Consider the following 27,869-nt stretch of genomic DNA (forward strand, 5'->3'; position numbering starts at 1 on the left):
GTCACTTCCAACAACCAGAGGAGGACTCCAAAGTTCAGATCTCACCCTGCGTGGCTTAAGGCGTGGATAGAACACTCACACCTTCAGATGCTCAGCAGCCTTGCTCAGGGGCCTGGTGCTGCCCTGCTGCTTTTGGGGAGGGCAGCAGGACGCGGTGCTGACCGCGCTGTTTTGAGTTTGGCACTGATCTTCCTTTCTCCCACTTCTTTCACTTTTCTCTCATTTTGGCAGTGGTGGTCCATTCAGCTCCTGTAGAATGACTGGTGGCTTTCCCTGGAATGTGAGTCATCCTCTAGGGAATTCCTGAAGCAGTGAGTCAGGTTATTGGGAAAACTTTGCCCACTAGCGTGAAATAGGAAGCTAGAGTGCCTGTGGTATCGTAGAAAGGCAGTCCTTTTCAGTGTGGCTGGAGTTGTCCTTCCTTCCCAAAGACAGACACTTCAAGATGAGCTGCAGCAGGGAAACATCACTGAATTTATTTATTTTCACCTTGAAACATGCTGCTCCTGATTTTTCCTCCTATTTTAGAAGGTGGCTGGTCTGATAAATGTTCTAGATGAATGGAAGATATGAATTTGTCAGGATTTTAGTGAAAAATAGCTTGGTTAAAGAAACAAGGCTGGCAGATAGACATCACTCAGTTGCACCTGATATATTCCTTTGCCATTCACCACTTCACCTCACCGTGGCTGCATTAACCCAGCTCTGGTTGTTTTTCCAATGTGCAAATTAATAGGTGTGTCCTTTGCAGCCATGAATTAACGAATTCTGAATACAGCCATGGCAACAGAACCCAAAGAACTTCAGTCCCCAATGTTGGTTGGCTCCAGGAAAAATTAACTATTGTAATTTATATGCTGGCATGGTTTGGCCATGGTTGTGCTTGCTTTGCCTGCATATGCCAGATTTGGGGTGCCTGGCCTTTCAGCAGACCTGTGTTGGCTCTTCCTAGCAATAACTTCCAGCATTCTTTTCTTCCCCATTGAAGCCAAGCTTTTCTCGTCACTGGTTGCTTGCTATTAAACATTAGTAGGCTTTATTACTCTGTAGAACAGTGAGTTCTATTTGAAATACAAAATTAGTTTCACTTTTCAATACTTTTTTTTTTCCCCTAGCAACTTGGTCATTATTTTTGCTCAAGCTTGGAATCGCAGAAAGCTCAGATTGTGGGCTTTGCTAGCACAGATGTAGGTGGTTGCAGATATGTCGCCATTGATGCACCAATTGGGTGTTGTTTTTAACTCAATTAATGTCAGCAGCCTCGGATCGTGCTCTTTCTCCACTCCTAGGCTTTCAGTAGAGTGGCTCATTTTTAGGTAAGGCTGTCTGTTGACTTCTGCCATTTCTTGACCCCTTATGAAGACTTAATTTTCTGACAGGTCTGAAGTTTGGAGATTAACTGTGTTGCTACTGACGTGATGAGGTCACCTTGGTGATAGTGGGGGCCATAGGGTGAGGTTGTTCTTGCCTTGTTCTCCCTCAGGGGAGCCTGGGGGCTCTGGTCCCAGGAACGGCTCTGAACCAGCACCAGAACTGGAGGGTATGTCTTCCCAAATAGAGGATTTCTTTGCTATATCTTGAGTTTGAGGATCCCTCATCCTGCTTTTAACTGCTGGTTGTAAAGCTGTGAACACTACTGTGAAAAATAGTGCTTTGTTGGCATTTAAACTGAAAATGGTGAGAGTTGAGAAAATTCTTTGTTTCTACGGAAGAGCATCCACACAGTGGGCACGAAAACACCAAGTACTTGTGCTAATTGTTCCACTGTCTCTGTATCTATTTCTCACTAAAAAAATCATTAAGAATATGTGTTCAGGTTGGCCAAGAGTAGCTTTGTTCCTCAAGGCAGGCTGGTGGGGCACTGCCACAGGCTAATGGGGAGAGTTCTACCTGGTTTTACCCTTGCATTACTCCATGGCTGTGTGTGGCTCCATGGGAAGGAAAGGGATGGATGCTGCCATGTTTCAGTAGTTGTCGTTTTTCTTAAATGTTTCTCTCTTGTGTTGGGGGGAAAAAAAAAAAAGTCTTGTAGTTCATAGGATCACAGAATCATGAAGGTTGGAAAAGATCTGTAAGATCGTCAAGTCCAACTCATCCCCACTGTGCCACCGACCGTGTTCCTAAGTGCCACATCTCCACACTCCTTGGACACCTCCAGGGATGGCGATTCCACCGCCTGCCTGGGCAGCCTGTGCCAATGCAGTACTGTTCTTTCTGAGAAGAATTTTTTCCTCATACCCAACCTGAATCTCTGTGGCCCAGTTTGAGGCCATTACATCCTGTCCACATGCTTGAAAACTTGAACCCTTTGTGTGCTGAGCCCTAAAATATAACCGAGATGTGTTAAAAGTAGCATCCCTTTTGAAAATGTATACGTGTGTTTTTAGATCTCAGTCAATGGCTCTTAGTGCCTTGGGTTATCAGTGGTGGTATTTCAGTATTGTGGACCATACACCCTTTGTGGTGTGCTGTGTGTGAAATCACCCTACAGGAAAATGACCGTTCTGGAGCAAACCAGGAATGTGATAACAAATCCTCTGCTCTCGTAGGCAGATTGGTCTCCTCATGGGAAAAGAGGGACTGTTTCTTAAATGAAACGGAGCAACCATCTGATACGAAGCTTTAGAAATTCCGAGGTGTAAATTGCCAGGCTGTGAGGTTGAAGATGGTGCAGGACTGCTGAGAGCAATTTCTGCCTGAGCGAGATGTGTCTGGAGTGAGAGCCTAAAAGGAATGATGTGAGCAAGGAACATGTGCAGCTGGGAAGCATCTTGATGCTTCTGCTGCCCGAGGAAGGGAGCTCTGAAGAAACATTAGGGAGGAAAAAGCACCTGTGTTGGGCCAGATAGCTGCTCTGTTCTTGTTCTCAAAATGCTGTGACCAACACTGCTGCATTTCCAAGGATGCAGTCATGGCAGCATTTATGATGTAAACTGGTGGGCTGTGCAGGTAAGTGCTTGTCCTGTGGATGGATCTGAGAGATCATCTTATACATTTTGAGTGTTTGTGTCCTGGTCTAACCTAATCACGTTAGTTCTGTACCCGTGTCATTGTCACTGTAATGTGGTGGCCCTCTGGTGAGGGAGCTGTGTCTGAAGTGTGCCAAGCCCCAGGAGGATCTCCGAACCTTTCCTTTCTCAGACCTTGTGGCTTGGTCTCCTGGCTCTAGCATTGCTTCTCACTTTATTTCCTTCTCCTTGGAAAATAGAGCACAAAGGAGAATCGAAATCTGCTGCTGCTTGATAGCGCTCATCCTCTTCTGGTGTACCGTGTAGTTTGTCTTCCAGTTCCAACAGGAGCCTCTTCTATCTCTTGTGTGCCTTGTTGTAAGATGCTCTGAGATCTTCCCATCCAGGGAAGGCACTTGTCAAAGGTGCGGATGTTTTTCTTTCAGCTGTCCACAGCTTATTCCTGCTGTTCTTTGCTAATGGTTGTTACGGGTAGGTTGCACAGGGGAGTTGTATGGCAACAGATCTTGTTCATGCTGTATGCTGGGTCCTTCAGGAGGTGCTGGAGAAGAGATGTGCTCCCGTGTGTGCAGACAGCCAACACCTGGCCGATTTTGAAACACTTTGCAAGGATGAAACCACATTGTCCACTTCAATCAGCAAGCAAGGAACAATTCCCAGATTGTGAGAATCCAAGCTCAGGAACTGGAAGAGCTCCCTTGAGGCCTTTGAAAAGGGCTGGCCAAGGACCAGTAAAATTTGTTCCAAGTTCTGATTGATGATTTCCATCAAGTACAGTAAGTGCTTATGGAAAGGCATGCTCAATGGGAACAAGAGGTTTCTGCAAGCTGCAGGGGTGATGACACAAGCCTGTGTTGCTTATGGGGTGTGCTTGTTTGAGCTTCAGGTTGGGGTGAGCTGCTGGGGCTGGAGGTGCTGCTTTTCCAGGGGAAGGGTTTGCATTTTATGAAGCAGCACTCACTGAAGGATCAAGAGCTGTGTGGTTCATCATGCTGAGTGTCACTTTTGGTCACCTGAAGTTGACAGAATTGTTATTGTACAATAAAAAATATGATTTGGCACCTGCAAGAAATACAGAGAGCTTCAAGAGCTCCAATAAGCAGGAGAAGGTGAAGAAGCGCTGGCATGCTTACAAGGGACAGAACGTGGTTCTGCTGATGTGAGGAGACAGGGAAAGTTGTATGGCAATGTGGGAAGTGCTCACAACTGCAATCCTGAGCGGCGGCATTCCAGGTCATGTGCCCAGTGGCATCACATCCTGTGCTTCGCAGGACTGGCACGTGACCCAGGGGAGGCTGAGCAGCACCAGGACGGGTGGTGGAGGTGGGGATGCAGCACTGTGCATCCAGAGGGCTCACAGGAAGCCGGTGTGGGCATGGCTGTGCCCTGGGTGGCTGTGCGAGCCTGGAGCCGGCCCTGCTGCTGGGGTCAGTGCGGGTGGGCTGCTGTGGTACAGGACCTGCACACAGCCCTTTTCCTTTGGCTGCGTTCAGCTTGTTCTTGTGTACCTTCGTCTGAGGCGAATGTCAGATGTGATGGGATGTTGGATTAGGCTAAATCTCTGAGATTTAGCTGGAATGTTGTCTCGCTGTAGCGTTTTTCTCCCTTGCTCTTTTCTCTAAGGCTTCCCCTACAGACAGCTAATTCTCCCCTTCCCCCACATCCTGTCGGACCCCAGAGCATGTCACAAGGAATTAGCGGCTGAAAAGGCCAGCGGAGGCTGCTCCTCTGGAACAGGCTCTCCTTTCTGAGCCCGGGCCGGCCCCTCTGTGTGCCCGCTTTGTGTCCCGGCCAGCTCCCCTCCCCCTGGCCATTCAATGCATGCCAGAGCTGAGGCTGGGCCCCGGCACCTTCCCAGCGCTGCTGCCCTGTGCCATCTTTCGGGGCCCAGGGGCTTCCCGCAGAGCCAGAGATGTGCCACAGGAGGAGATGAACCTTCCTTCCCGTCTCCGTGCCGCTGGCAGCGTCGCCCGCTTTCACTCCAGCTCCTTCCCATAATTCACATACAGTCTCCTTAGAATAGAGATGATGTCACTTCCTTCTAGAGGGTGCCGGGGTGTGGAATGGGGAGTCACGACCCCCCTGGGCTTGGTGGCTCTGGCAGGATAAATGAGGTGGCTGCCCAGGAGGGAGGGAGGAGTTGCTCTGAGAACGATGCCCAGCACTGTGTGCAGACAGGCGCTGTGCTGTGCTCCCCTTTGCTGGCTGGGATTTTCAGTGACTGCAAGAAGAATTTGCTGCTCCCTCCCTCACTCATGATGCCCGTCTCTGTGGATCTGCACTTTTCCTGCGACATCCTTACGGGAGAGAAGAATACCAAACGGCTAGACCGCAGGCCATGTAAGATTTCTGCTTCCATCCGTCTCACTCTGAGCTGAGAGCAGAGGCTCTGGGCTCCTTGCATGCAGGGCTTGTGCCTGCATGCGTTTTCCCCCCCTCGTTTCAGCACTGGGTCTCCTCGCAGCAGGGTGTAGATTTCAGGGTCTGGGGAATTTTTCACTCTTTGGGGCAATTTTGGGAGCACCACAAGGGATTCTTGGTATTACAGAAGTAGGGTCATTGTTCTCAGGGTTGGCTGCACTCTATCCTTGCACTTTTCTTCCCCTCTCCCTGCTAGAGTCTGATCTTCATCTTCTGGAAATGTAACTCATGAGTTTATTCGCAGGAGGGAGGGTGACTTTTTACGTGGGCATGTAGTGATGGAACAAGGATAAATGTTTTTTAGTTAAAAGAAGGGAGATTCAGGTTGGGTTTGAGGAGGAAATTCTTTACCCAGACGGTGTTGAGGCTCTAACACAGGATGCCCAAAGAAGCTGCGTGTGTCCTATTTCTGGAGGTACTCAAGGCCAGGCTGAATGGTGCCCTGTGCAGCCTGATCTGGTGTGGGGGCAACCAGCCCTCAGCAGGGGTTGGGGATGGGTGGACTTTGAGATCTCTTCCAGCCCTATCATTCTGTGGTTCTATGATCTTTAAGGTCCCTTCCAGCCCAACCCATTATATGTTCTTTGATCTTTAAGGTCCTTTCCAACCCAACTATTATATGGTTCTGTGGTCTTGTGATCTGTTGCCCTGGAACGAAGCCAGAATTCTTATAGTGACACCATTGTAGTTTTTTTGTTGTTTAATTTTGTAGGCTTTACAGTCTGAGGCCTTCTGTCATCTCCTTTCTGTTCAAATGGGTGGCAAGGCTTCAGACCTCAATGTTTAGTTTTTGCACAGGCAGTCTTTGGAAGTGAATCATGACTCTTTTTGCAGTGCACGGGTTGCTCAGTTAGCACACAGTGATGAGTGGCAGCCCTGTGCCCATTTCTTGGTGTTGCAGGGTTGGTGGTGGTGAGACTGGGAATCTCCAGATGGCCAGAGGAGCGAGGAGTTTGAAAGCAGAGCTGCAGCGTACCGAGTGCTCTGAATATTTTGTGCTAAGGAAATGCTAATCCAACTAATGTTGTAATTTCACATGTGCTGTGTGTGTGGAATGGAGCGTTTCCTTCACCCAAGTGAAGTACGAGCTGAAGTGTCAGCCTGTTTGCTGTGTAAAGGACTGCCGTTTGCAGGAATCAGGCAGGTTTTCAGTGCTTGGTATGGGAACAGATAGGTAGCACAGCAGGTTTTAGGGTGGTCAGCACAGCAGGTAAGGGGAGGGTTACTACATGTGACTGGTGAATGATTTGGTAGGATGAGGATGCTTCCATAACTGCAGCACTTGGTGCTGTGACAGACTGGGCTCCGTCACAAACCCAGCACCTGTGTTACTTTGAGGGTTCGAATGACCTAAGTGTGATCTTGTGATTCGTCCTGGTTTTTACACCTACAGACGTGTGCAAGTTGAGTTTTTGGTGTGGTTTGTGAGGCGTGTGGTGGCTGTGGGCAAACAGGCCGTAGATAAGATAAAGGAAATCAGAAGTTGACAAAACCTCTGCAGATGAGGGTTGAAGTGTGTTGTGCCAGAAATGCAGAAGGGAGATAAGGTGCACTGCAGGGATGCACAGAGCTGGTCTGACCCCAGGGACTTGGGTTGGAGCAGATTGGAGCATGCACAGCAGCTCTGAAACAGTGTGGGAAAGCTGTGCTGGAGGAGGTAGCTGGGTAGCCCTGCAGTCTTGTGACTTCTACCACTGCTGTTTCTTTTTTTAAAAAGGATTTGTGTAGCTTTAGAAACAGGAGCACAAACAAAACGTGGGGAAGAACAGCCAGCCCCTCAATCTTCAACCTTTTTTAATTGTCAGGGCCAGTGTGAGCACAAAGGAGATGTGGAGCTGGCAGGATTCTTCTGCGCAACTTGTGGCTAAGTGAGAGATCACCTGGGAGTTTGCTCCCTCGGCTGTAAGTGCTTTCTGCTGGGAGCCAGTCAATAGCTTCCCCAGATGCTGCTAACTGCTAATGGGGATTTGGCTTGCTGAGCCCTGTGAGGACTGTCAGTGCTGGACACGAGAAGGGGATGGCAGCAGGCATGCCTTTGGAAGGACGTGGTAATGGGACTTTTTTGGGGACTGAGAGCGCTGTAACTTGTCCAAAGCAGCTGACCTGTTTCTGACACGTGGTCCTAACAGGATTCCTGTTAATCTCAAGAAGTGGAGCTGAGTGAGTGGCAGTTGTGTGCGGCGAGTTACATACCTGCTTCACCCAACACTTGTCACTCTTCAGACAGCACCTTCCTCTCCTGCACTCTCCTTTTCGAGCGTGCCATGCCTCCCAGTGCTGGGAGGAGGAAGCTCTGCCATCTTGGGTGTCAAGTAGGTTAGCTCAGATGTAGGCCTTCTGCTGACCTGTGGCTGTGGGGCTCTGTCGCAGGGGTGAGGAAGGTCAACAGTGTCTTTGCTTCTTTTCTCTTCTAGGAGGTGAGCATCGTGCCTGCTGACCTTTCTCAGACCCGCTAGCCATGCCAGGGATTGTCGTGTTCCGCCGTCGCTGGTCTGTGGGCAGCGATGACCTCGTTTTGCCAGCAGTCTTCCTCTTCCTCCTGCATACCACCTGGTAAGTGAGAAAGGCAGGGTGATGGTTTGAATTCCTCCATGAAATGCGTGCTGATTCTGCTTCTTGTAGCTGTAATTCTTGTGCTTACATATGCAGCTAAAAGGCTTGTATGGGCATTTTCGACAGCCACCAGCATATTTCCAGCTTCTGGTTGTTTGCATAAGTGCTCTTCTAAGCTCAATTTCCAAAGAGAAAGCCTGGCCCGATCTCCTTGTATCCTCCTGTGCTACCCAGGGTTGGAGTTTGGGCTGTGTTACTGTACAGGGCTCAGGAAAAAGCAGTTGAAATAACAAATTCTGGGCATCCTGATCTAGTAAGTGGCAATCAGCCCACGGCAGGGGGTTGAGACTGGATGGGCTGTAAGATCCCTTCTAACCCAAGCCATTCTATGAGTATATGATCCCATGGGATATGTGACTTGGCATCTCTGTGCATGTCAGGTTTGTGATCCTCTCCGTGGTGCTCTTTGGGCTGGTGTACAACCCCAATGAGACCTGCTCGCTGAACCTGGTGGACCATGGCAGAGGCTACCTAGGCATCCTGCTCAGCTGTATGATCGCAGAGATGGCAATCATCTGGCTCAGCATGCGAGGCAGCATCCTGTACACTGAGCCCCGAGACTCCATGCAGTATGTGCTCTATGTCAGACTGGGTAAGATGCAGCGGCCTGAGGCCTCCTAATGACTCAGCCTCCACACTGCCATCTGCTAGCGCAGAAGACTTCTCTCCCCACACCCTGACAAACACAGCTTCTCAAAGACATCCAGATGGCCACTTGTATGTGATATGCATCTGAATACATCACATATACTGCACCCTGCCATTGCTCTAAGACTCTCATGCAGCGCCCCAAATATCTTTCTAGCAAACCTTTAACTTGTCATCCTTGTTGTGATGCAGGTACATCCTTTTCATCTAACAAAATATGCTCTCCTTCTGTCTTGCAGCTCAGATTTGCCACGGTGAGATGCATCTACACCTCTCTCCCACTCTTTTTTTCAACAAGTTTTCCTATGATACAGGCATATGCCTTTGTAAGTCATGGCTGCTCTCACCCTGAGGCCATGTGTATGTCCTTTGCCTGACATATATATACTTAAATCTGCATCTACTTACCTTGAAGCGTGCTTGACCTTTTGACTCACGCATAATGCATCTCTCCATCCTGCAATGTGAGTTCTGATACTCTGCCTCCAGGAGCTGGGAGGTAAATAGGTTTGCCACCTGCTCGCTGGTTGCATCTTCTCTCTGAAAGTGCATATGTTTTTTCTTCCTAAAAACATTTCCTGTTTTTCTCATCTGCCAAAAACTAGGTTGGAAAAGAGACTGTTTCTCAGTCCATCAGTCAGGGATTCCATTTTAGCTTGTCGTCCCTCCCCTGGTCCGTTCTCTTCCAGATGCAGAAACTTGATCAGATTTTTCTGTGCTGGGTGAAGACTTTAAGAGAATCTTTCAGAGATAGAATCAACAATTCCATTCCAACAAAGCATACCATGTTTTTGCTGGATTGTTTTCATGCAAAATTTGCTAAAAGATGGGTAACTTTGCTTGAAAACTCTATCTGGGAGACATTCCCACCTTGGAGTGCTAAAAGCAAATCACTAACATGAATAGCAAACAAGTCTTTCTCTCTAGCTTCCCAGGCACAATGTGATCTCCCTGACAGCTTCAGTAACACTGTTAAAAACAGACGAAATGAGGCAGGGGAGGTAGAGAGAGTCCGAGGAATCATCCTGTTCTTTTCCCTCTGTTTAAGATTTATATTTAAATTGTAACTTGGGTCTTGTACATGTTTATTTCATGGTTGGTTTTTTGTTTTTCTTCCCTCTTAATGGCTCTGGTGATTGAATTAGGGGTGTGACCTTTTTGTGGGCACAGTCCATGTGATGGCCTGATTTCAACAGAGCAGTGTTAGTGCTTATGAGTCTAAGGTCATAGTTGCAATGGTAGCCCACAAAGGTCTTCTCGATGGTATTGCTACTCCTGTTCCACATCTGATAGCCTCAGAGGGGAGGTTAGCTAAGGTAGGCAAGCCTAGTGCAGCTCAGCTTCAGAACACTTGAGGAGCTGGGTCCAGCCCTGAGTTCTTTCTCACTGGGTGGCTGCTCAGTTTTCTAGGCTGGGCTCCACCAAAGGCTTGCTATGTGCTACGTGCAGGCTGTTTACCTCTGTCTCATTCCTCATCTGTACTTTAGGGTCATACTGTGTAGAGAAGGTGAGGATGGGCACTTCGGAGCGGTGTTTTCCAGGTTTTTTCTTTAGCCGTAGTCAGGTGTAATTTCTTGCTCTCTATCAGGGTAAGATGCAGAACTGAGGAGCCAGTAAGGGCTTCCTTAAAGGCTGCATGTTGGGAATTATTGCTGCAAAAGCTGTAAAGGTCAGAGGTGGTGGAAACATTTGTTAAGTGTAGTAAGTAGACTTATTCCTGGGTACACACTGCTATTTACTGTGTATCTTTGAATTAGGCCAGCTTTACTGTAATGGTGATTCTCTTTACCTAAGGAAGTCTTTCCACTGTCGTGGAAGAAGGGACAGCTGTTTGACTGACTCCTCTAATGCAGCCAGGAGCACTTCTAGCTCTGTGTACATGGTCTGTGTGTCACTTAGGAGAAGTTATTGATAAGGAGACATGTTGGGCCCATTTTCTTGAATATGAGCCCATTCTTGTGGCCTTTTATTCCTTGCAAGAAGATGGAGAAAGGCAGTCACTGATCCTTAGGGAGATGCTGCTACTATTCATTGTGTTCCTTTTGTTTCAGCTATCTTGGTGATTGAGTTTGTGTATGCTATTGTGGGCATCATTTGGCTAACGCAGTACTACACTTCCTGCAATGATATCACCGCAAAGAGTGTCACTTTGGGTATGTATTTGGAATGTGTAGCACAGACATCTCTTGCCTTGGAGAGCTAATTCACTCATGCATGTGGGGATTGACTGTTGGTAGTGAATTGTAGCTGTAAATGCTCTGCTTGTTTCCCTCAAGAATCCAGTGCTCAGAACAGTTGTTCTATTCATTTGCTTGTGCTGCCTGCACTGAGGCAAGAATCCCTGTTCCCATGGAGGGGTCTGGCATGGGGAGTCTGAAAGCCCTGGTTCTCCTTCTGTTCAGAATGGCTTTCCTGTTTTTCTCAAATGGCTTTTGAGAACCCAACCATTCTCCTGGGGGGAGTGATGGGAATGCTGCAGCCCACTGGGTCTTCAGTGAGTCTTTAATGGTCTTCTGCACGAGCGGTCTCCCCGTGGCTGCATAGTCTAGCCGTGGTCAGACGCCTGTGCAGAAGATTTCTTTGTGCTGCAGCTGGCTGCAGGAATATTTGGGTTAGCTTCTTCTGTCTGCCCTGTGGCAACAGAGAGGCGTGTGTGTGATGCGCTCAGAGAAGAGCAGGAAGCAGCACTGCCAAGACCTGAGGGCAGAGCACGTGACTATTCCCTTTCTTTGCAGGAATGGTGGTGTGCAACTGGGTTGTCATCCTGAGTGTCTGCATCACCGTCCTGTGCGTCTTCGACCCGACAGGCCGGACCTTTGTCAAACTGCGGGCCACAAAGCGGAGGCAGCGCAACCTGCGGACCTACAACCTGCGGTAAAGCACTGCTGGAACGGCTCCCTGCTTCCTGCCCTCCTTGGCATTCTCCCTGCCTCGCTTCAGGGAGCGTTCACTTGCAGGTGTTGCTTCCCTTTGGGGAGGGTGATTTTGGAGGAAGGCGGCTCGGGCTGTCAGGTGCTGTGTGTGGGCATCTGTATTTAAAGGAGGCAAAGCAAGGCAGCGCCTGGCTGGATTGTGTGTTAGTCACTGGCTTTGTCAATCCTTCTTAGCCCCTGGAGCCACAGGGCTGATCACAGCAGCCTGTTTGTCCATCCTGTTAGCAGGGTTTGAATTTTGCTTAGGTTGAGCCACCTTTGTCCAAAGCCTTTTTCTTCTTTTGTGTTTATCTGCAAAATATGACCTTTGGGCCTGAAATTTCTTAAATTTGGTCTTGGCCAAGAAACAGACTCTTCTGGGTTGGCAGCTAGATGTTTTAATTAAGAATTGATTGCATCTTTGAGCTAACCAGATGGGGATGTGAAAGCTTTTTTCACCAAGCAAGGCATTTTCCAGCAGCTTTTTCCTGTAGTGGGACAGAACAAGCAGGCTTTGTTTTCTTATGCAGTTTTGACACATGTAACCATAAGTAAGGAATGTAACTCTGTAGGACAGAGGGCATTAGATTTTGAATGCTAAAAAATGAGGCTTTTAAAAAATATAGAATCACAGAATGGCCTGGGTTGAAAACAACCACAATGCTCATCCAGTTTCAACCCCCTGCTATGTGCAGGGTCACCAACCACCAGACCAGGCTGCCCAGAGCCACATCCAGCCTGGCCTTGAATGCCTCCTGGGATGGGGCATCCACAGCCTCTTTGGGCAACCTGTTCCAGTGCTTCACCACCCTCTGTGTGAAAATATCCTGCAAATTTTGCATTTCTCATTGGAAACGTATACGTGAGGGGTGTTCTGAATATGTGCTATTTCCGTGTCTTGAAGAGGAATCCTTCAGAACCCCTTTTTCTGGAGGGAGGAAAAGTGTCCAGATGCCTGCTTTTTATTGCAGAATACAAGAAGCTTTTCTTTCCTTTTCTAGTATGTTGCTAACCCTACCCTTTAATATTGAGAATTAGTGCCCTGTGAGCCTGATGGCTGCAATTGCTGCATTACAATGAAGACATTCCCAAGCAGATGTGGATGAAAAGCTGGAAGAAGGCTTTGGTACCCCACAATAAATCAAAGCTGTTTGGCTTAATTCGCATTTTTTCTTTTTGATGGAAGTCTGAGCCACAGGTTGTGAAGTTCTTTTTGCTAGGAAGTTTAAAGTGAGACACAACAGAACGTCAAAAATGATCTCCCCTGGAAGTTTTGAGACCCCAGACAATTGAGTGAAGGTATTTGCCCTTGGGCCATGGCTAGGCTTTTTCTTCCAGGCCTGTAACATTTTCAGAGAGCTTTTTCCTGCTGCTTCCAGATTTCTGCTGTAGGAAGGGAGTGTTAACAGATGTTAACTAGCAAAATGCTGTGGGCTGTAACGTGGAAGAGAAACATGAAATAATCCTACGTGGTTGCTACTAAACCTATTGCTTCCAAACAGTATAGTTTGAAATTAGCCACTTGCTTGAAGCAGTCCTTTCCAGGGAGTTCTGAAATTCTCTGCCTGCTTCTGGATTATGATTCTGCAAGATGCTGAGAGCCTGTTGTTCCTCTTGCATCCCTTGGTCAGCAGTGATAAAAGCCTGCTGAGCTATAGCATTAATTTGGCATTTGTATCCCCTTAATCTGAGCTGTATTTCCTGTCTCAAATCATGAAAGAACTCGATTTGGTTGTCACACTTAGGGGATGTGAACCTTCAGCTTCCTTTTTGTGGTTCTCTGCTGTAGCTATTGGACTGTGGTTTTCTTTTATCTGTGGCTTCTTGATGTGTGTGGGCTTTTATGTTCTTGCAGTATGAACAAAATAAATCAAACTGAAACAAATGGCTCAATTAATTGCGCTGAGACTTTTCTAAAAAAACTTGTTGTAGGACTCATCCAAAACATGTGGAAGTTCAGTGTTTGGAAGAAGGAATTTGGGAGAAGTCAGAGAGAAAATAGCTCAGAGCACGCTTGCTTGTCCAGCCCCCGCAGTGAAGTTGTGAAGTTCTTTGCATTGCTGCACGAGCTTTCTGGCATTTGGTGGAGCAAACAGAGCATTGCCAGCTCCATCTTAGGTCCCTCATATTCCTCTTTCACTTTTGGAATCTTCCTTGGAGGTTGTGGGTATTTGTTTTAAAATGCTCAGCCATGAAGCCGTGCAAAATCTCCTCTTTCTGTTGTAGGCAAAGCTGTACCAGCAGCTTTTTCTTCCAGGTGCAACCAACTCTCTGTGCTTGGGCTCTTCATGGCAGAAAAACAGAAGCTGTCTTTTTTTTTATTGAACTGACCTATGTTACGTTGCTTTGCATTCATGTGACGGTGACCCTGCATTGCAAGAACTGTGGACCTTATCCTTATGCAGGCAGCATGGCTTTCTGAGGGGGGGGGGAAGTCAACTAATTCCTTAACACTGAGCCTGTCTTGATCTCAGGTTTGTTCTGCAGGAATGCTAGTTAAGCTTAATGGACTGTCGCTCTGAAAGTGTAGTAACTAGGGCAAGTTCACAACAGTGGAATGAACTCAGCAATAGCTTATTTTAAATAGGGTTGTCCAATTAGCTAAATTTGAAGCTGAAATTGAAATGTCATATAAACCAAATGTGGGTTGAGTGAAACCTTCTGTATTCAGGCTTTTTTTAACCTTTTCTAAATTGAAGGAGAACCTTTAGCTTTCTTCCCCACTTTTGGTTTCAAGTTATGCACCATAGTCAAAGAATGGAAATTTTTTCAGTTCTGTAACTGGTACATATCATAAAAATATTTTTCCAAGTAAGCTATTTATTGGAAAAAATTGCACAGCTCTTAGTGCTAGTGCTCAGTCTTTGTTTTTTTGTAAACCTTGCTTTCTTTTCTGCAGACACCGCCTGGAGGAAGGGCAGGCCAGCAGCTGGACACGCCGCCTCAAGGTTTTTCTTTGCTGCACACGGACAAAGGACTCTCAGTCGGTAGGTACCAAGAAGCTGCTGGCAGGGAGCAAGCTCTGTGTGTGGCCAGTGATACGTAGGACTCAGCAGAGCGGAGCAATGTGGGATTCCTGCTATCAAACCTGGCCGTGCCTCATTGCTCTTATGAGCGTTCTGAGATGCGGAGCCTCAAGGAGTCCAGTGAGCCTTGACAGCAGTGCTTGCAAGGCTGACATTGTCCTCCAGGAAGCAGCAAGCCGAGCCACCCCTCAGGATGAACAGACTTCACGTTTTGCTCTATGCTGGTTCCTTTTCCTTCCTCTCAGCGTGAGTAGGGCAAATTAAAGCCTGTATTTCTGCAGGAGCTTACCTAGGTATCCTATGCAGAAATAGAATTATAGAATCATAGAATGGCCTGGGTTGCAAAGGACCACAGCGATCATCTAGTTTCAACCCCCTGCTGTGTGCAGGGTCACCATACCAGCAGAGCAGGCTGCCCAGAGCCACATCCAGCCTGGCCTTGAGTGCCTGCAGGGATGGGGCATCCACAGCCCCATCCCTTGGGCAACCTGTTCCAGTGCATCACCAGCCTCTGAAGAAGCTGATATTCTCTTTAGATGCAGATGTAACATCGCTGGGGAGGACAGTTGACTTTCAAAACAGCCATTCTTAACCTTCTGGTTTTAAATATTATGGATTTCTCTCTGAGACAGATAACAGCTCTAAAGAGTGGTATTGTCAGTTTCAAGCTTGCCTCCAGAAGCTGCTCTTTACTTTGCTATTACAGCAAGCTGACTAATTTTAAGTGACGATACTAGTGGAAAAAATATATTTTTCATCAATTTAGGTTCACCATTTAACAGCAATTTGTGTGATCAGTTTCAGTTTTCCTTTACTTAGTCAGTTTATCCTATTAGTTTGAGTCAGTCTTATGCCTGAGAAGGAGAGACACTTTGAAAATGGAAAAATATAAACCTGCCAGAATCAGCAACAAGAATACTCCTGGGTACTGACAGGCTTTATTCGAGATGCTAGCAGAGCCTGCTGTTGAGTCTGTGGATTCAGATGAAGATTGAAGTTTTCACGTGCTACAGTTGGGATTGTTCCTTTGCAGAAACAGTGCAGGGTAAGGAGTTGATTTCACTTCCCAAAAGACAGCAGCCCATTCATTCCTACTGAAAGTGGTGGGAGCAGGATTTCATGTTCTAGTGATATTCAGCAGGAGTCTTAATAACCTGGTAGAGGTGAACACTGAGGTGGAGGATTGTGCTGACAGCATTAATATTAAAGTTGCTCAGAATTATGAGTAATTGAGAGCTCCTTAAGGACCAAACAGAACCGGGGAGCTGTTATCAATGAGAGACGAAAGTCGTAATAGCAAAGGATGAAGCAGTGCATGCACATCTGAAGAAACAAATTACTTGCATACACTGATAGGCTGTGAATTAGTTACAACCTCTCAGGAAAAGAGCGAGGAGTTATCAAGGACACCTCAACAAAGACATCAGTGCACAGCAGTGGCCAAAAAAACCTTCAGAAAAACATGGAAGGACGTAGAAAGTGACAGAAAACATCAAGGGACTGACTGCATCAGTGATCTCCTCACTAAATATAGTTTGGTCTGCTGAAAGGTGCAGGAGAAAAAGGAGCATATTGGAGGGGCTATGAACTTGTATAGGAAGAGAAATGAGTCTGGGATTTTAACCTCAGAAGGAAGAAGTGCAGTGAGATGAAAGCTGTGTAAAAATAATGGAGAGACAGGTGAAGGCTACCCGAACATGTGTTCATCACATATGGCAACCAGTATGACTTAAACACGAAGGCTTGTGGGTGAGCACGTTGTTATCCTCGGGGTGCAGTTGTTGTCGTAGCCCTCCTACAGAAATCCAGCCATGCGTTGTGGCACTGCATGCTGGATGAAGTGCAGCCCCAAGCCGCTGGCCTGCTCTGGAGGCACAGCCCAGCCCTGCCAACTTTCACAGATCGTCTTCTAGAGCTGGTTAGGAAAATCCATCTGGAAAATGGCAACGAGATGAGCTGTGTGCTGTGGCAGCTCAAACAGCAGCATTTCCTTGAGGCTGCATTCTGCCCATCAGCAGAAATACCTTGGGGTGCACTGCCTTTGTTTGCACCCGGCTGCCCCGTCACATCACTCTGCCATATCCCAGAGCTCTGAGAGGCATTGAGTGCCTTGGTTCCCAAAAGCAGTATTCAGGAATGCTGTTGAGGAACAGCAGTATTCAGGAATGCAAAATACTTCACATTGTGTGAACTTTTTTTTTTTTTTTTCCAAGCAGTGAAATGAAAAATTCTGTAGTGCCTGTTGGATTCTACTTCTATTTCTAGTTCAGGATAAAAGCAGATACCAGAGTCTTCAAATTCCTTGTGCTGTTGAATTTCCACTTTAAATTCAGCTTGAGTGATTTCCAGGCTCTTTTCTTTGAAGGAACAAGCTCTGACTTTGTGTGTCCTGGCATGACAGTGTGTGGAATGAATGCGTATGTAATGGATCAGAAATGAATCCATTGCTGCCTCTCCCAGGCTTCGTGGGGAAAAAAAATGTTCTAGCAGGGGATGATTGTCCTCTGAGCTGGAAAATAGAATTCTGCAGAGTGAATGTGGCACCAGAGCAAGAATCTGTTCCTGTGGGTCTGGAGCAATGTCTGCAGCTCTAAGGTTGCCGGCTGTGCCAGCCCCAGAGCCTCCAGGGCTTGTCACAGAGACCGACTGCAGTCAATCTTCAACATCCCATCAAGCCCACCAGCAGCAACTCTTCTTTCAGAACAAAGCATACACTGAACTTTTGTTCTGTGCTTTTACTGTGAACAGAGTATTAGGAGGTGGTAGTGTTACTTTGGGTTAGCGTTGTTTGCCTTTTAATTTGAGGCCGTTTGCATTTCTTGCGTACTTGTAGGAAGGATTTATTGGGTCAGCATTTTGTGGACAGTGTGATTGTAAAGTTGGAAAGGCTGATGGGAATCCGTTTGCTCTTCAGGTGCACATCTGGCATGGAAACCTGTGCAGTGGGCACCCGAAACCCCGTTCTTGAGCATGATGTAACTTACTTTAGGCAAGTGAAAAATGGTAAAAGGTAATCGTGCACTCCAGGAGTTTGCAGAGAACAGAAGAATGTAGGTCATTTCCTGCAAGCCTGCTGGGGGAGAAGGAGTTTGCTTTCTGATCTGTCAAAGAGATGGAGAGATTCTGCCCCGAAGACCAGCCCAAGTGAACAGCCCAGGCTTTCTACAGATGGGACTGTAGCTGCGTGGCATTAGTGTTGAATAAAGGTTATGAAAATATTGCTGAGAATTCAGGCTTAGTCTGATAGATCTTGGTAGGAAAAGTTAACAATGGCAGCACTTGAAATATTGATCACCTGTGTGCTATAGCTTTTGCTCAATCCCACTCTTTGTTGGTTCAGCCTCCGGGTCACCCCAGTCTTTGAGCTCTCTGTTCTGAGCAGTGACCCAACATGTTGTCTCACAGTCCAGCCACTTCCAGCCTTCCAAAGCGTTCTCACTTCAGGCCCTATGTGTTTTGGTTTTTTTTGTTGGCTTTTTTTTTTGTGTGGTATGGAGCCAAAAGGGAAATAACGTTTCTCCTCAAAGTCTGTGTCACTCTGCTTTAAAGCTTTAGATGATTTTCTAAGGTCGTTTCCAATTCTGTCCCTTCTTCTGCAATGTCTTCGTTTAGGGGATTGGTCACTTTCCCTGCTGGGAACTCTCTGTTCAGTAACTTGGAATTGATGAACTTAGTGGTCTTTTCCAACCTTAATGATTCTATGGTTCGATGACTCGGATCTGTTTTCACAGGTTGTTCTTTTCAGGCCCTTTTTTTTGGGTGTGCTCCAAGACAGACTTGGAAAAGCTTGCTAACTTGCTCAGCTCTTTCAGGACCTGGAGCTCTGATGCGTAACACGTGCTTGTTGTACTTTAACTCTTTGAAATCATGTAGTAAACAGCACAGTTATGAGCAGTGAGTGGTACAGAGGCTTTCGCTTTCTCCGTAATGTGCCCAGGATGGTGAGGTCTGACTTAAGTATGGAAATAACTCCAGGGGAAATAACTCCAGGACAGAGTTACAGAACTGAAGAGGCTATTAAATAAGATATATTTGGTGCATTTTTCCTGAATAGCCTTTGTTCAAATGAAATTGCTTTTGAGGAGAAAGGCTGACTGTAGGGTGACACTGGATGGGGATCTTTTTGGTTCTCGGCTTACTTCCTCTGTCTTACTTACACTGAAAACATTGTCCTTCCCTGCCTTTGTATATGCATTCCATGTCCTGATGCTTAGGTGGTCAGCTTATCTGCACAGCAGACTGCATAGTGCAAATGCAGTCTCAGCTGAGACTACGCGTGTGACATTCATAGAGTCACAGAATGGCCTGGGTTGAAAAGGACCACAACGATCATCTAGTTTCAACCCCCCTGCTGTGTGCAGGGTCGCCAACCACCAGAGCAGGCTGCCCACTTTGTATAGTCAGAGGTATTAATAATGATTAGACCAGATGTGGTGTACCCAGAAGGAATCCTGTGGATGTTTGGGGCTACAGAATTGGGGCCATTGCTGCCGCACCGGCTCTTGTTCTGTGTCCTGTTCTGAGGCTCCCCACACTCAAACTTCTCTTCCTAAAGCTTTTCTCTGTGGGTTTTGCAGGATGCCTACTCTGAAATCGCCTACCTTTTCGCTGAGTTCTTCCGAGACCTTGACATCGTCCCATCTGACATCATTGCAGGCCTGGTTCTTCTGCGCCAACGGCAGCGGGCAAAGCGCAACGCCGTGCTGGATGAGGTGGGTGGAAACTTGCTGCCTTTTCTAGTTAGGTGATGCATACAGATTTAAATCTTGACCCTAGACAGGCAATTGGAGACAGTTTCTTTAAAGTTAATAGGAAGAGTGGAGAGAAGACTCCAGCATCTGGGCAGAACTTCAGAGGCAACCTGAGGGGAAAAAAAAGCCCTGAATTCCCAAACTATTCTGCCATTGGGGTTTGCGGATTCCTAAGTGAACAGAGAAGTTGTACTTATTTTCTCCAGAGGTGGGGTTCAGACAGTGTTGGATCAGGTGGAAATCAGAACAGCAGAATTGGAACCAATTCAGGGATTGCTCAAGATGTTTGCAAGCTGTCCTGCCCCAGGTTACCCAGTTCTTTGTTTCTTATGCATGGATTTTTTGTCCTGGTGTCACAGAGAATATTTTCTTGTTTGTGACTTACAGGCAAACAATGACATTTTAGCTTTTCTGTCTGGGATGCCAGTGACCAGGAACACAAAGTATCTGGATCTGAAAAATGCGGTAAGTCACTGGACTGTGATCTTGCAAACTCACATGCTTCTTTATGTAGCTTTCTTTTTTCTAAATGATTTCTTTTCTGCTTTTCTGGAATAATCAAAGAGATTAAGAATGGTACAATCAAATAACAATACTTGTTCTTCAGGAGGCTTTGTTGTCTTTGGATCACTTTTAAAGCATTATCTGTCTGTCCTCCACTTTGTGGGAAGTAGTATTTCCACTCTGATGCTGAAAGACAATGTGAGATTTCTTACAAGTCAGAGGTACGAGTTGAGTGCTGCAGCCAGGAATGTTGTGCACAGTTCTATGTAATGGTACCACCAGCTGGGCTTCATCTTGGTGAGGGCAGGGAGCTGCCTCGAGTGAGATGGAGCCTTTTTCCTTGGGCTGCTTCTGTCAGCAGTTCTCAGGATGGAGACAGCTGCAGTCTGTTCTATGTAAATTAAGCTTGGCTTTTCTTTTGGAATGGTGCTGTTGCAGCCCTTCACTGGGCAAGCTATATTCACCCCTCTTGATCAGATGATATTCTTGCAAGAGAGGAAAGACCGACCCAATCCCAGCACCTCTGATTAAGCAATTCTGTGATCAGCCTGCTTGCAGCTGTGCTGTGCTGCTCTGCACCTAATGCTAACTTCCTGCTTGTGTTCAGGCTATCTCTTTCTGCATAGGTATGTGGGGAGAGAGGTCTGCACAGCATATAGAAGACAGCCCTGGGGCATTTGGCCCCAGCCTGGCTTTTATGGTCCTCTCTGTGCATCTTCCTTATGGCTTGTGCCCATTTGGAAGCAGCATCTTTACAGAGCTCATCTTCTTGTACTTGGTACTAGTTTCTCCCTCCCCAGTTAGGGTTGGGTGGGGCAAAATACACAGAGGTTGGCCTTTCTTTGCAGCAGAGTGTTTGTTACATAGGGAAGAATGGCTGTAGAACTAACTTCAAGCTCTGTTAAGCATCTAGTAAGTCCTCTCTAATCACATAAATGTGCAGTCATACTGGGTGGGGAGGGAAGGAGAGGATCTTACTGAGCATAATCAGAGTGCTCTCCTGCAGTCACCTGGAAATGCTGACAGTGTTTGCTGTCCCAGTGCTGGTAGAGAGAATGCTGATGTTCAGGGAGAAGGGTGCAGTCTCTAACTACAGTAGAAAAAGGGGAACAGAAGGAAATTGACATATGAAGAGAATAAGGCCTTTAGTGAGTCTCTTGTTTCTTTCAGCAAGAGATGCAGCGATACAAAGAGGTGTGTTACTACATGCTGTTTGCCCTGGCTGCCTATGGCTGGCCCATATACCTGATGAGGAAGCCCACATGTGGACTCTGTCACCTGGCCAGATCCTGCTCGTGAGTGGCCGTCCTGCCTATCGCTCTGCCTTCTCTCCTTCCCTCTTCCTTTCTATTTTTCCCTGATTTAAAATCCTTTCTTCAGTCTGCTTTCTCTGTCACTTTTCAGTTACTTCTTATTTTTTTCCTCTTCTGCTTTTTTCTCTTCTCCTACACTTTCCATCTCTCGGTAACTTCATTCTCACATTCTTCTCTTCATTCTTTCTTACAGTTACTTATCTGCTTACCCTGTTAAATAAACCACTGTCATATTCTGTCCTCTCTGGTGCACTAAGGATCATGCCAGTCCTTTGTTTGGTTTGGATAACCAGTGGAGAGAACTCATCTGGCACAAGAGTGCTTTCACACCGAGTCAAAATAGCTGTCTCAGAATGCAGAAAGCAGATTTATCAGCAAGCCCAGTTAGGCAGAGAATTGACATTTGGGTCTTTATTAAAGCCTCAATGAGACTTGGCCAGAGTTTGTGCTGTGTTCTCTCTGACTAATTGTTTTTTGATTGCCATGCTGTATACTGCTCACTTCAAGGCAGCAATGCTGTAGTTCACTTCAGGCTTGCATGTTAAATGTTAGCTTTTTAGCTTCTATAATGCTGTCATTGGATTATCTTCAGAGTTGAGCTTTTTGCCCTTAAAGAAGTAAATTTCTTCTTCAAACCTGCTAGGAGGAATGTCCTTCTGAGTCACTTTGAAGTGTATCATAAGGAAAAGAAAGGAAGAAAGAGATTGTGCTTGCATTGTAGTTCTGGGATGATTCTAGACCTGCTTTGCTACTTGCTATAAGTAGATCTAATAAATGCTGGTTGCTTGCGTGTTGAAGCGGTGTAGGATTGTGCATCTCCTGAGGAGAGATCCCTTGGAGACTGGCTGCACTGTAGCTCTCTCTGGTGCTCAGAAGGAAAACTACATCTGATCCTCGTGCCGCTTTTGATGTGGAAATAGGAGTTGTGTGCTGTTCTGTGCAAGAGCTGCAGCAAATGAGGGAGATGACTGCTGTCAGGATGACACGAGTGTGGCTTGCAGGTTTTCTCTTCCTTTCCCTTACCTCGCTCCAGGCGTCCCACTTTAAAATCTGTCTTTTCCACGTTCCTCTTCTTTCCTCAAGGCTGTAATTTTTCTCTTCTGCAGGTGTTGCTGTCTCTGTCCCTCACGTCCCCGCTATGCACCCAGTGTCACCATTGAAGAGGATAATTGCTGTGGCTGCAATGCCATTGCCATCCGGCGCCACTTCTTGGATGAGAACATGACCTCGGTGGACATTGTTTACACTTCTTGCCACGATGCGGTACGCAAAGTCTGCAGCCCCTTCCTGTGTGCGGCGTGCTCCCAAGGCCCCTCCCAGTGGGACTTGCATGCTTCCAGCTCTAGTGGTACAACACAGGAAAACGTGATGTTTTTTCTGACCCTAGACTTTATCTCTCTGCCAAGAATTTCTGTCCCTTGGACAGAAATATTTGGCCCCCCTCAGAAGCAAATGTTAAGCTGCTGTGCTTTTCCCGAGCAGGAGAATATGTGAAGGAGGATGTCTCATCAGAGTGTTACAGCAGTGCATCTCTTCTAGGTTTATGAAACTCCTTTTTACGTGGCTGTGGACCATGAGAAGAAGAAGGTGGTCATTAGTATCCGAGGAACTCTGTCTCCAAAAGTAAGTGCATTGTGCAGTGGCCTCACACACCCTTGGCCACCCTAGCAAACTTTTAGGATAGCCTGAGATTTTCCTGGCTGGCTGTTGGTGTTTGATTTATCTGAAGCACAGCGACTCCTTTCTTCAGGATGCCCTGACTGACTTGACTGGGGACGCAGAGCGCCTTCCAGTTGAGGGTCACCATGGAACCTGGCTGGGACATAAGGTATGTAAAAAAACATGTACTGTTTTGAGGTTTTGACTTTTAGTTGTAGGCAAAACAGGAACAAAAACCAGCCTAAACTGCTTGAGTTGTGAAGTGCGTTTTACAACGGCAGTGAAACAACTATGAGATGTAGAAACAAATAAGCCCTGAAATCGTAACAGTTAAAATCATTCTGTTAAAAAAAAGAAAAAAAAAGAAAATTACAGCATGCAAGTAGTAAAAAGCGAGCTGCAAAAAGGGATCTGTGGGGACCTAGAACAAAATTGTCAGTGTCATTGAAATTACTTTCTCTTCCAACGAATGACCTTTTGAGAATTTGCAATCAAACCCTGACAGTGTCTTTACAATTCTGTTGCAATGGGATATTCATTGCACCTTGTAAGCAGACATTGGCAGGGCTTGCATCTGTGTAATTAGACTGATGCCACGTGTCTGTGTTAGTGAGCAGGACTGGGCTGACTAAACCAATTCAGCATAGAGCTTACCTTTGCCCCAGTCCAGCAAAGTAATGGCACGCATGCTGAGTTTTAAGATCAGCAGGAGTTTGGCAGCCTCTCAAGGTGTAATGCCAGACTGGGAAAGGCAAATCCAAACTGGTGATTGCGTTTGGTCAAAAGGATTGTGGTAGCTGCTGGGAAATGCTGCTGCTCAGGGAATGCTGTGGGTGATTTGGTCAGGGTCCCTTTGGGGCAGGACATCGAGCTCGTAACTCCTGAGGGCTCCTGCTTTGTTCACAGTGTCCTTCCAGATGGCCTGCGTGATGCTCTTTGGCGCTGTGCTTTATCAAGCGAAGCATTAGAGGCTGATAGCTGCGTCCTCAGATGCTCAGCTGGGTATGGGCCTGAAAAAGGAGCAGTTACCTGAAAGTGCTGTTGGGACAGCAAGGATTTTATTTCAGACTCTCAGGATGGGGCTTTTTGAAAACAGTACTTTGTACTTCTTCTTTCGCAAATGAGTATTTCTTTCATTTCCCCCAAATGGGAAAGTGAATCAGTGTCGTGGTTACACAAGGCGTTGTATAGAAACAGGGATAAATGAGGAAGTGATGTGTCACTTAGTTAATATCGAGGTATCTGAGTCTTTACTTCTCATCTAACGTTTCTGAAGTGTTTTGTCTGCTGTCAAAGGTAATGTCACTTAGTTTTGTGCTCCTTCATCTGATTCAGAATGCCTTTGCAGAACCGCTGTGATAAGCAGTTTGTATAAACCAAAGGGAAGCAAGGGGCATTTGTTCTATTTCGAATCTGCAGAAAAGCTACTAATAGATACCTGTAGGAGTTGGATTCTTCTCTTGATCCTGTGGAAATGTTAATGTGCCAGTAACTTATATGAAACATCAGATCATTCCCTGTATTTTGCACTGGATTTTTATTTGCCTTTTGCATTATGTCTTTTTCTGTTGTTACAAGTGAAGAAATACTGCTTTATCTGAAATTATTATAAATATTAATCTTTAGACAATAATGCACTGTTGATTCCTGAGGGAAGCCAAGAGAAATAATAGAATTTTGAGATGCAGGTCCTGATGCATTTTTAATGTCCACAAGTCAACTTTAATACAAAAGCAGATGAAGTACCTTGCTAACACATTTAATTTGTAGAAAAGCACTGGGCTGTTTGGGAGCTTCCTGTTAGTTGCTTGGCTTCTGTTCTTTTCCTTGCTGATGCTACCCAGCAGGCTGGGATGCCCTGTTATCTCCACCACAAGCCATGCTGCTTCATGTGGTGCCTATCAGACATCTGAGAAATGAAAACTCTTGATGTTTGTGTGAGCCTTCCTGTTGCTCCACTGGGACCACAGCTGGAAGTGTTTGATTGTTTGGGTTGCTGTACATGCCACAGCTGAAGTTTGAGAGGTTTCTGAGCTATTTTGGGCCAGCTGTGGGTAAGGTTTGTGGGTTGGTGTGTTTAAAAAAAAAAAAGGAAAATAGGAGATTGTCGCAGCTTGGAGTGGAAATTAACCACAGCAAAATCTTCACTGCTTGAGGTAAAATACAATGATTTTATAATGGACTTCATTTAAAAATAATTGTAAGTAAGGGGCATGAATCCATGCTGAATTCTGTTAGCCTGCAGAGGACAAAACTCCACAGGTGATGATTTTATGGAGGTTTGGTCGCTGGTGTTCAGCCAGCCAAAATGACAGTGAATGGCTGTGCGGGAGGAAGCCCTGAACGCTCAGCTGTGCCAGCAATCCTCACCTGTATGTCAAAGCAGTCAGCAACAGCAGAACTTTCTTTTCTACCACAGGGATACCCTCTTTTGTGGGTTTTCCCATCTTGTGGAGCAGTTTCTTGCCTTCAGGCTGCAAAGCAATACAGAATATTTCTGCCTTTCTTCTCCTAGATGTTTGGTCCATTTGGATATTTATACATGGGGTTTGAAAGTTAAGCCCAGGTAATTTTTTTTCTTACGAAACTCATGAATCCTAAATATGACTCTGTGGGGATAAGCCTTGTTCCATAATATTGACATCACTGTCTGTATTAGAACATCCAGTAATCATTGAAAATACAGCTCTAAGACTGACAGTTGGACCATTAGTAAAATCACTATGGAGGTAGATATGCTTTTTAAAAACAGGATCCTAAGTTCTTGTTAGAAATTTATATAAGTCGCCTGCCATTCACTCCTCATTAGAATCAGAAATGGAGACCCTTTTGAATGCAGCTGAAGCTGGCTAGCTGCTGGGAGCTGAACACAGGCCTGAAATACCATGGCATCTGCTTGTTTGATAATGACAGGGACTTTTTAAGTTCAGCAGAATTACCTGTGTTCCTTTTCTTCACTGGGCAGATTGGTGTTTGATATCAAAGGCTTTGAAAATTCCCCATTTCTTTGCTTTCTGAAGGAGACCGTGCGTTCTTTTCTGCCTTTGTGATTAAACAGCACTCAATAAAATTCACTTTGTACTTAAACTGTTTGCAGGTAGGGGTGTGATGGAAAATAGCAGAGGAGATGGTCTTCTCTGGTTTTTGGCCAGCCCAGGCAGTGCGCATTATGCGAGGGCTGCAATCACCAAATGATAATTAGCAGTATCTCTGTGTTTGTGTTTGCCCTGAGCTACATCACCATTTTTTGCCTTGGCAGTTCAGGCTTGTTCACCTCTGAATATTAACTGTAATAAAAGCATAACCAAGAATTTATGCAACAGACCAAACTGCATCTCTCTTGCACAGAGTGAGACAAACCCTGAGTGGAGCAATCAGCTGGGAGAGTGGATAGATGGTTAGAACCAGGCCATCCATTTGTTTCCCATCTCCCAGCATTCCTTAGTTTCTAGGGAATAAAAACCTTTAAAAAATAAAATTCCATTAACGTCCTCGGTCAGCTGAATTCACTTAATAGTTGCTGACACCTCCAGTCATCAGCAGCTTTCCCACACAGATAGAACTGCCACTTTTTCCCTGCCTGGGTGTTTGTGCTGTCTCCCTGAACCTTTTTGGCTAGCTTTCCTTTGCAGATTTAAATGCAAGAGTGCAGCTCTGGGATTAAGTTCACTTCTGCTGCTCCACTGCAGGTCTCAGTGTGGGCTGACCTACAAGACACACAGCCTTGCAGTTCAGTTAGTGGTGTGGTTTGTGTCTTTGTCAGGCTTTAGCCCAAGAATCGGATCGATGTGTGCTGTCAGAACTTAAGAGCTGTTATTGCTCCTGAACACTTTGTGGCTCTGGTGAGCCAAAACACGTGCCTCATGAAGCAGAGGCAGTGTTCTTCCTCAGTGCTGACACATGCTGTGCAGTACTCAGCTTGTCCAGCACCGAGGGCAGTTTGCTGCCTTCTCCCCCAGTGCTGATATGCAGCTGTTCATACTCTGTTCTCTTTTTGTTTGCGCTCAGGGAATGGTGCTATCTGCTGAGTACATCAAGAAGAAACTGGAGCAAGAGATGGTGCTTTCTCAAGCCTTCGGACGAGACTTGGTGAGCATTAGCTTTATTTTATCACCACGGACCGTACAGAAGATGAGATTTCCTTCTATTGTACTAATTTCTCAAATCTCAATTCCTATCTCTCTGGCTTTCCAGACAGGCCTAATGTTACTTACTCCTTTTTCTTCTGGGGCCTTCTTCCCAAGAGCTCCTGATATTTTTTTCTCAGACAGGAAGTCCCACTTGGTGGCCATGCAGGACAGGGAACATTAAAAACAAATCAAGAGGAACTAAAATCCCATCTTGATGGAGATCTTCTATGGAGACAGCAGTGGGATGTCACGCTGCCTGTCTGTGTGCACACATTTCCTTTAGCTCTCCATCAGAAGAGGACTCAAGAGAGGTGTTAAGATGCTTACCTTAGCTTGCATGTCAGTAATAGACTGTCAACCTCCTAGCAGAGGACGTTTTCTGCACTGCCTGATTCCCTGCTGCCAGACAGTTGTCCTTTTCTCATGCCCATAGAGTGCCTTGGCCTGAGCAGGCCCATGGGAAATTAGTGGTGGTGAAAAAGAGAAGAGTGAAAGGCTTGATGTTCCATGGAACTGGTGCCGTACCAGTTAGCGCTGCAGTGGCTGCCTTGTGGTGTTGGTAGGTGTACATAGGAGGTACAGAGGCACTGATCTTCTTTATATGGTGCTTTATTCCTCTCTGCCTAGAAAAGGAAGGTTGGATTTGTTCAGTGAGCTGTTACTTACAGGGGTGTTTTCTTCTGTCCTTGCTGTCTGATGGGTAAGGGTGTGCTGGCTGAGTACTTAGGCTGGCTTCTGTGTGTGATGCTAGGTATCCTGTTTGGTTTTGTTCAGAGCTGCCTTGGATATATGGTGGGTCTGATTTCTATGTAATGTAATGTAGTGTAACTAGCTAGGCCTAACTCACACAGGAGGCGAGAGAACTTGAGTAATGAGATGGAACTATGGCCTTGTGGTTAGGAAATGAAGCGCTGGCTGAAGCT

The 27,869-nt window shown here is 46.2% G+C and overlaps 1 protein-coding gene across 10 annotated transcripts in view; it reads left to right on the plus strand.

The window, feature by feature from the left end:
• Positions 1–27,869, plus strand: part of DAGLA (diacylglycerol lipase alpha) — a 63,461-nt gene that overhangs the window by 18,082 nt on the left and 17,510 nt on the right. For 4 of the 10 annotated variants that reach the window (XM_042881971.1, XM_042881968.1, XM_042881970.1 and 1 more), the window contains 12 exons: positions 7,805–7,943; positions 8,384–8,595; positions 10,703–10,804; positions 11,387–11,525; positions 14,463–14,550; positions 19,167–19,301; positions 19,728–19,805; positions 21,015–21,139; positions 22,264–22,420; positions 22,697–22,780; positions 22,908–22,985; positions 26,825–26,905. In XM_042881971.1, the coding sequence (XP_042737905.1) occupies positions 7,849–7,943; positions 8,384–8,595; positions 10,703–10,804; positions 11,387–11,525; positions 14,463–14,550; positions 19,167–19,301; positions 19,728–19,805; positions 21,015–21,139; positions 22,264–22,420; positions 22,697–22,780; positions 22,908–22,985; positions 26,825–26,905 (1,374 nt within the window). In that variant the 5' untranslated portion in view covers positions 7,805–7,848. Of the gene's footprint in view, positions 1–2,532; positions 7,944–8,383; positions 8,596–10,702; positions 10,805–11,386; positions 11,526–14,462; positions 14,551–19,166; positions 19,302–19,727; positions 19,806–21,014; positions 21,140–22,263; positions 22,421–22,696; positions 22,781–22,907; positions 22,986–26,824; positions 26,906–27,869 lie in introns of those variants that run through there. The other 6 variants (XM_042881963.1, XM_042881972.1, XM_042881965.1 and 3 more) reach the window with 5 other exon arrangements.

Source organism: Lagopus leucura, unplaced genomic scaffold (genome assembly GCF_019238085.1).
Source record: "Lagopus leucura isolate 7727_CA_CO unplaced genomic scaffold, USGS_WTPT01 Super-Scaffold_100033, whole genome shotgun sequence".
NCBI lineage: Eukaryota > Metazoa > Chordata > Aves > Galliformes > Phasianidae > Lagopus > Lagopus leucura.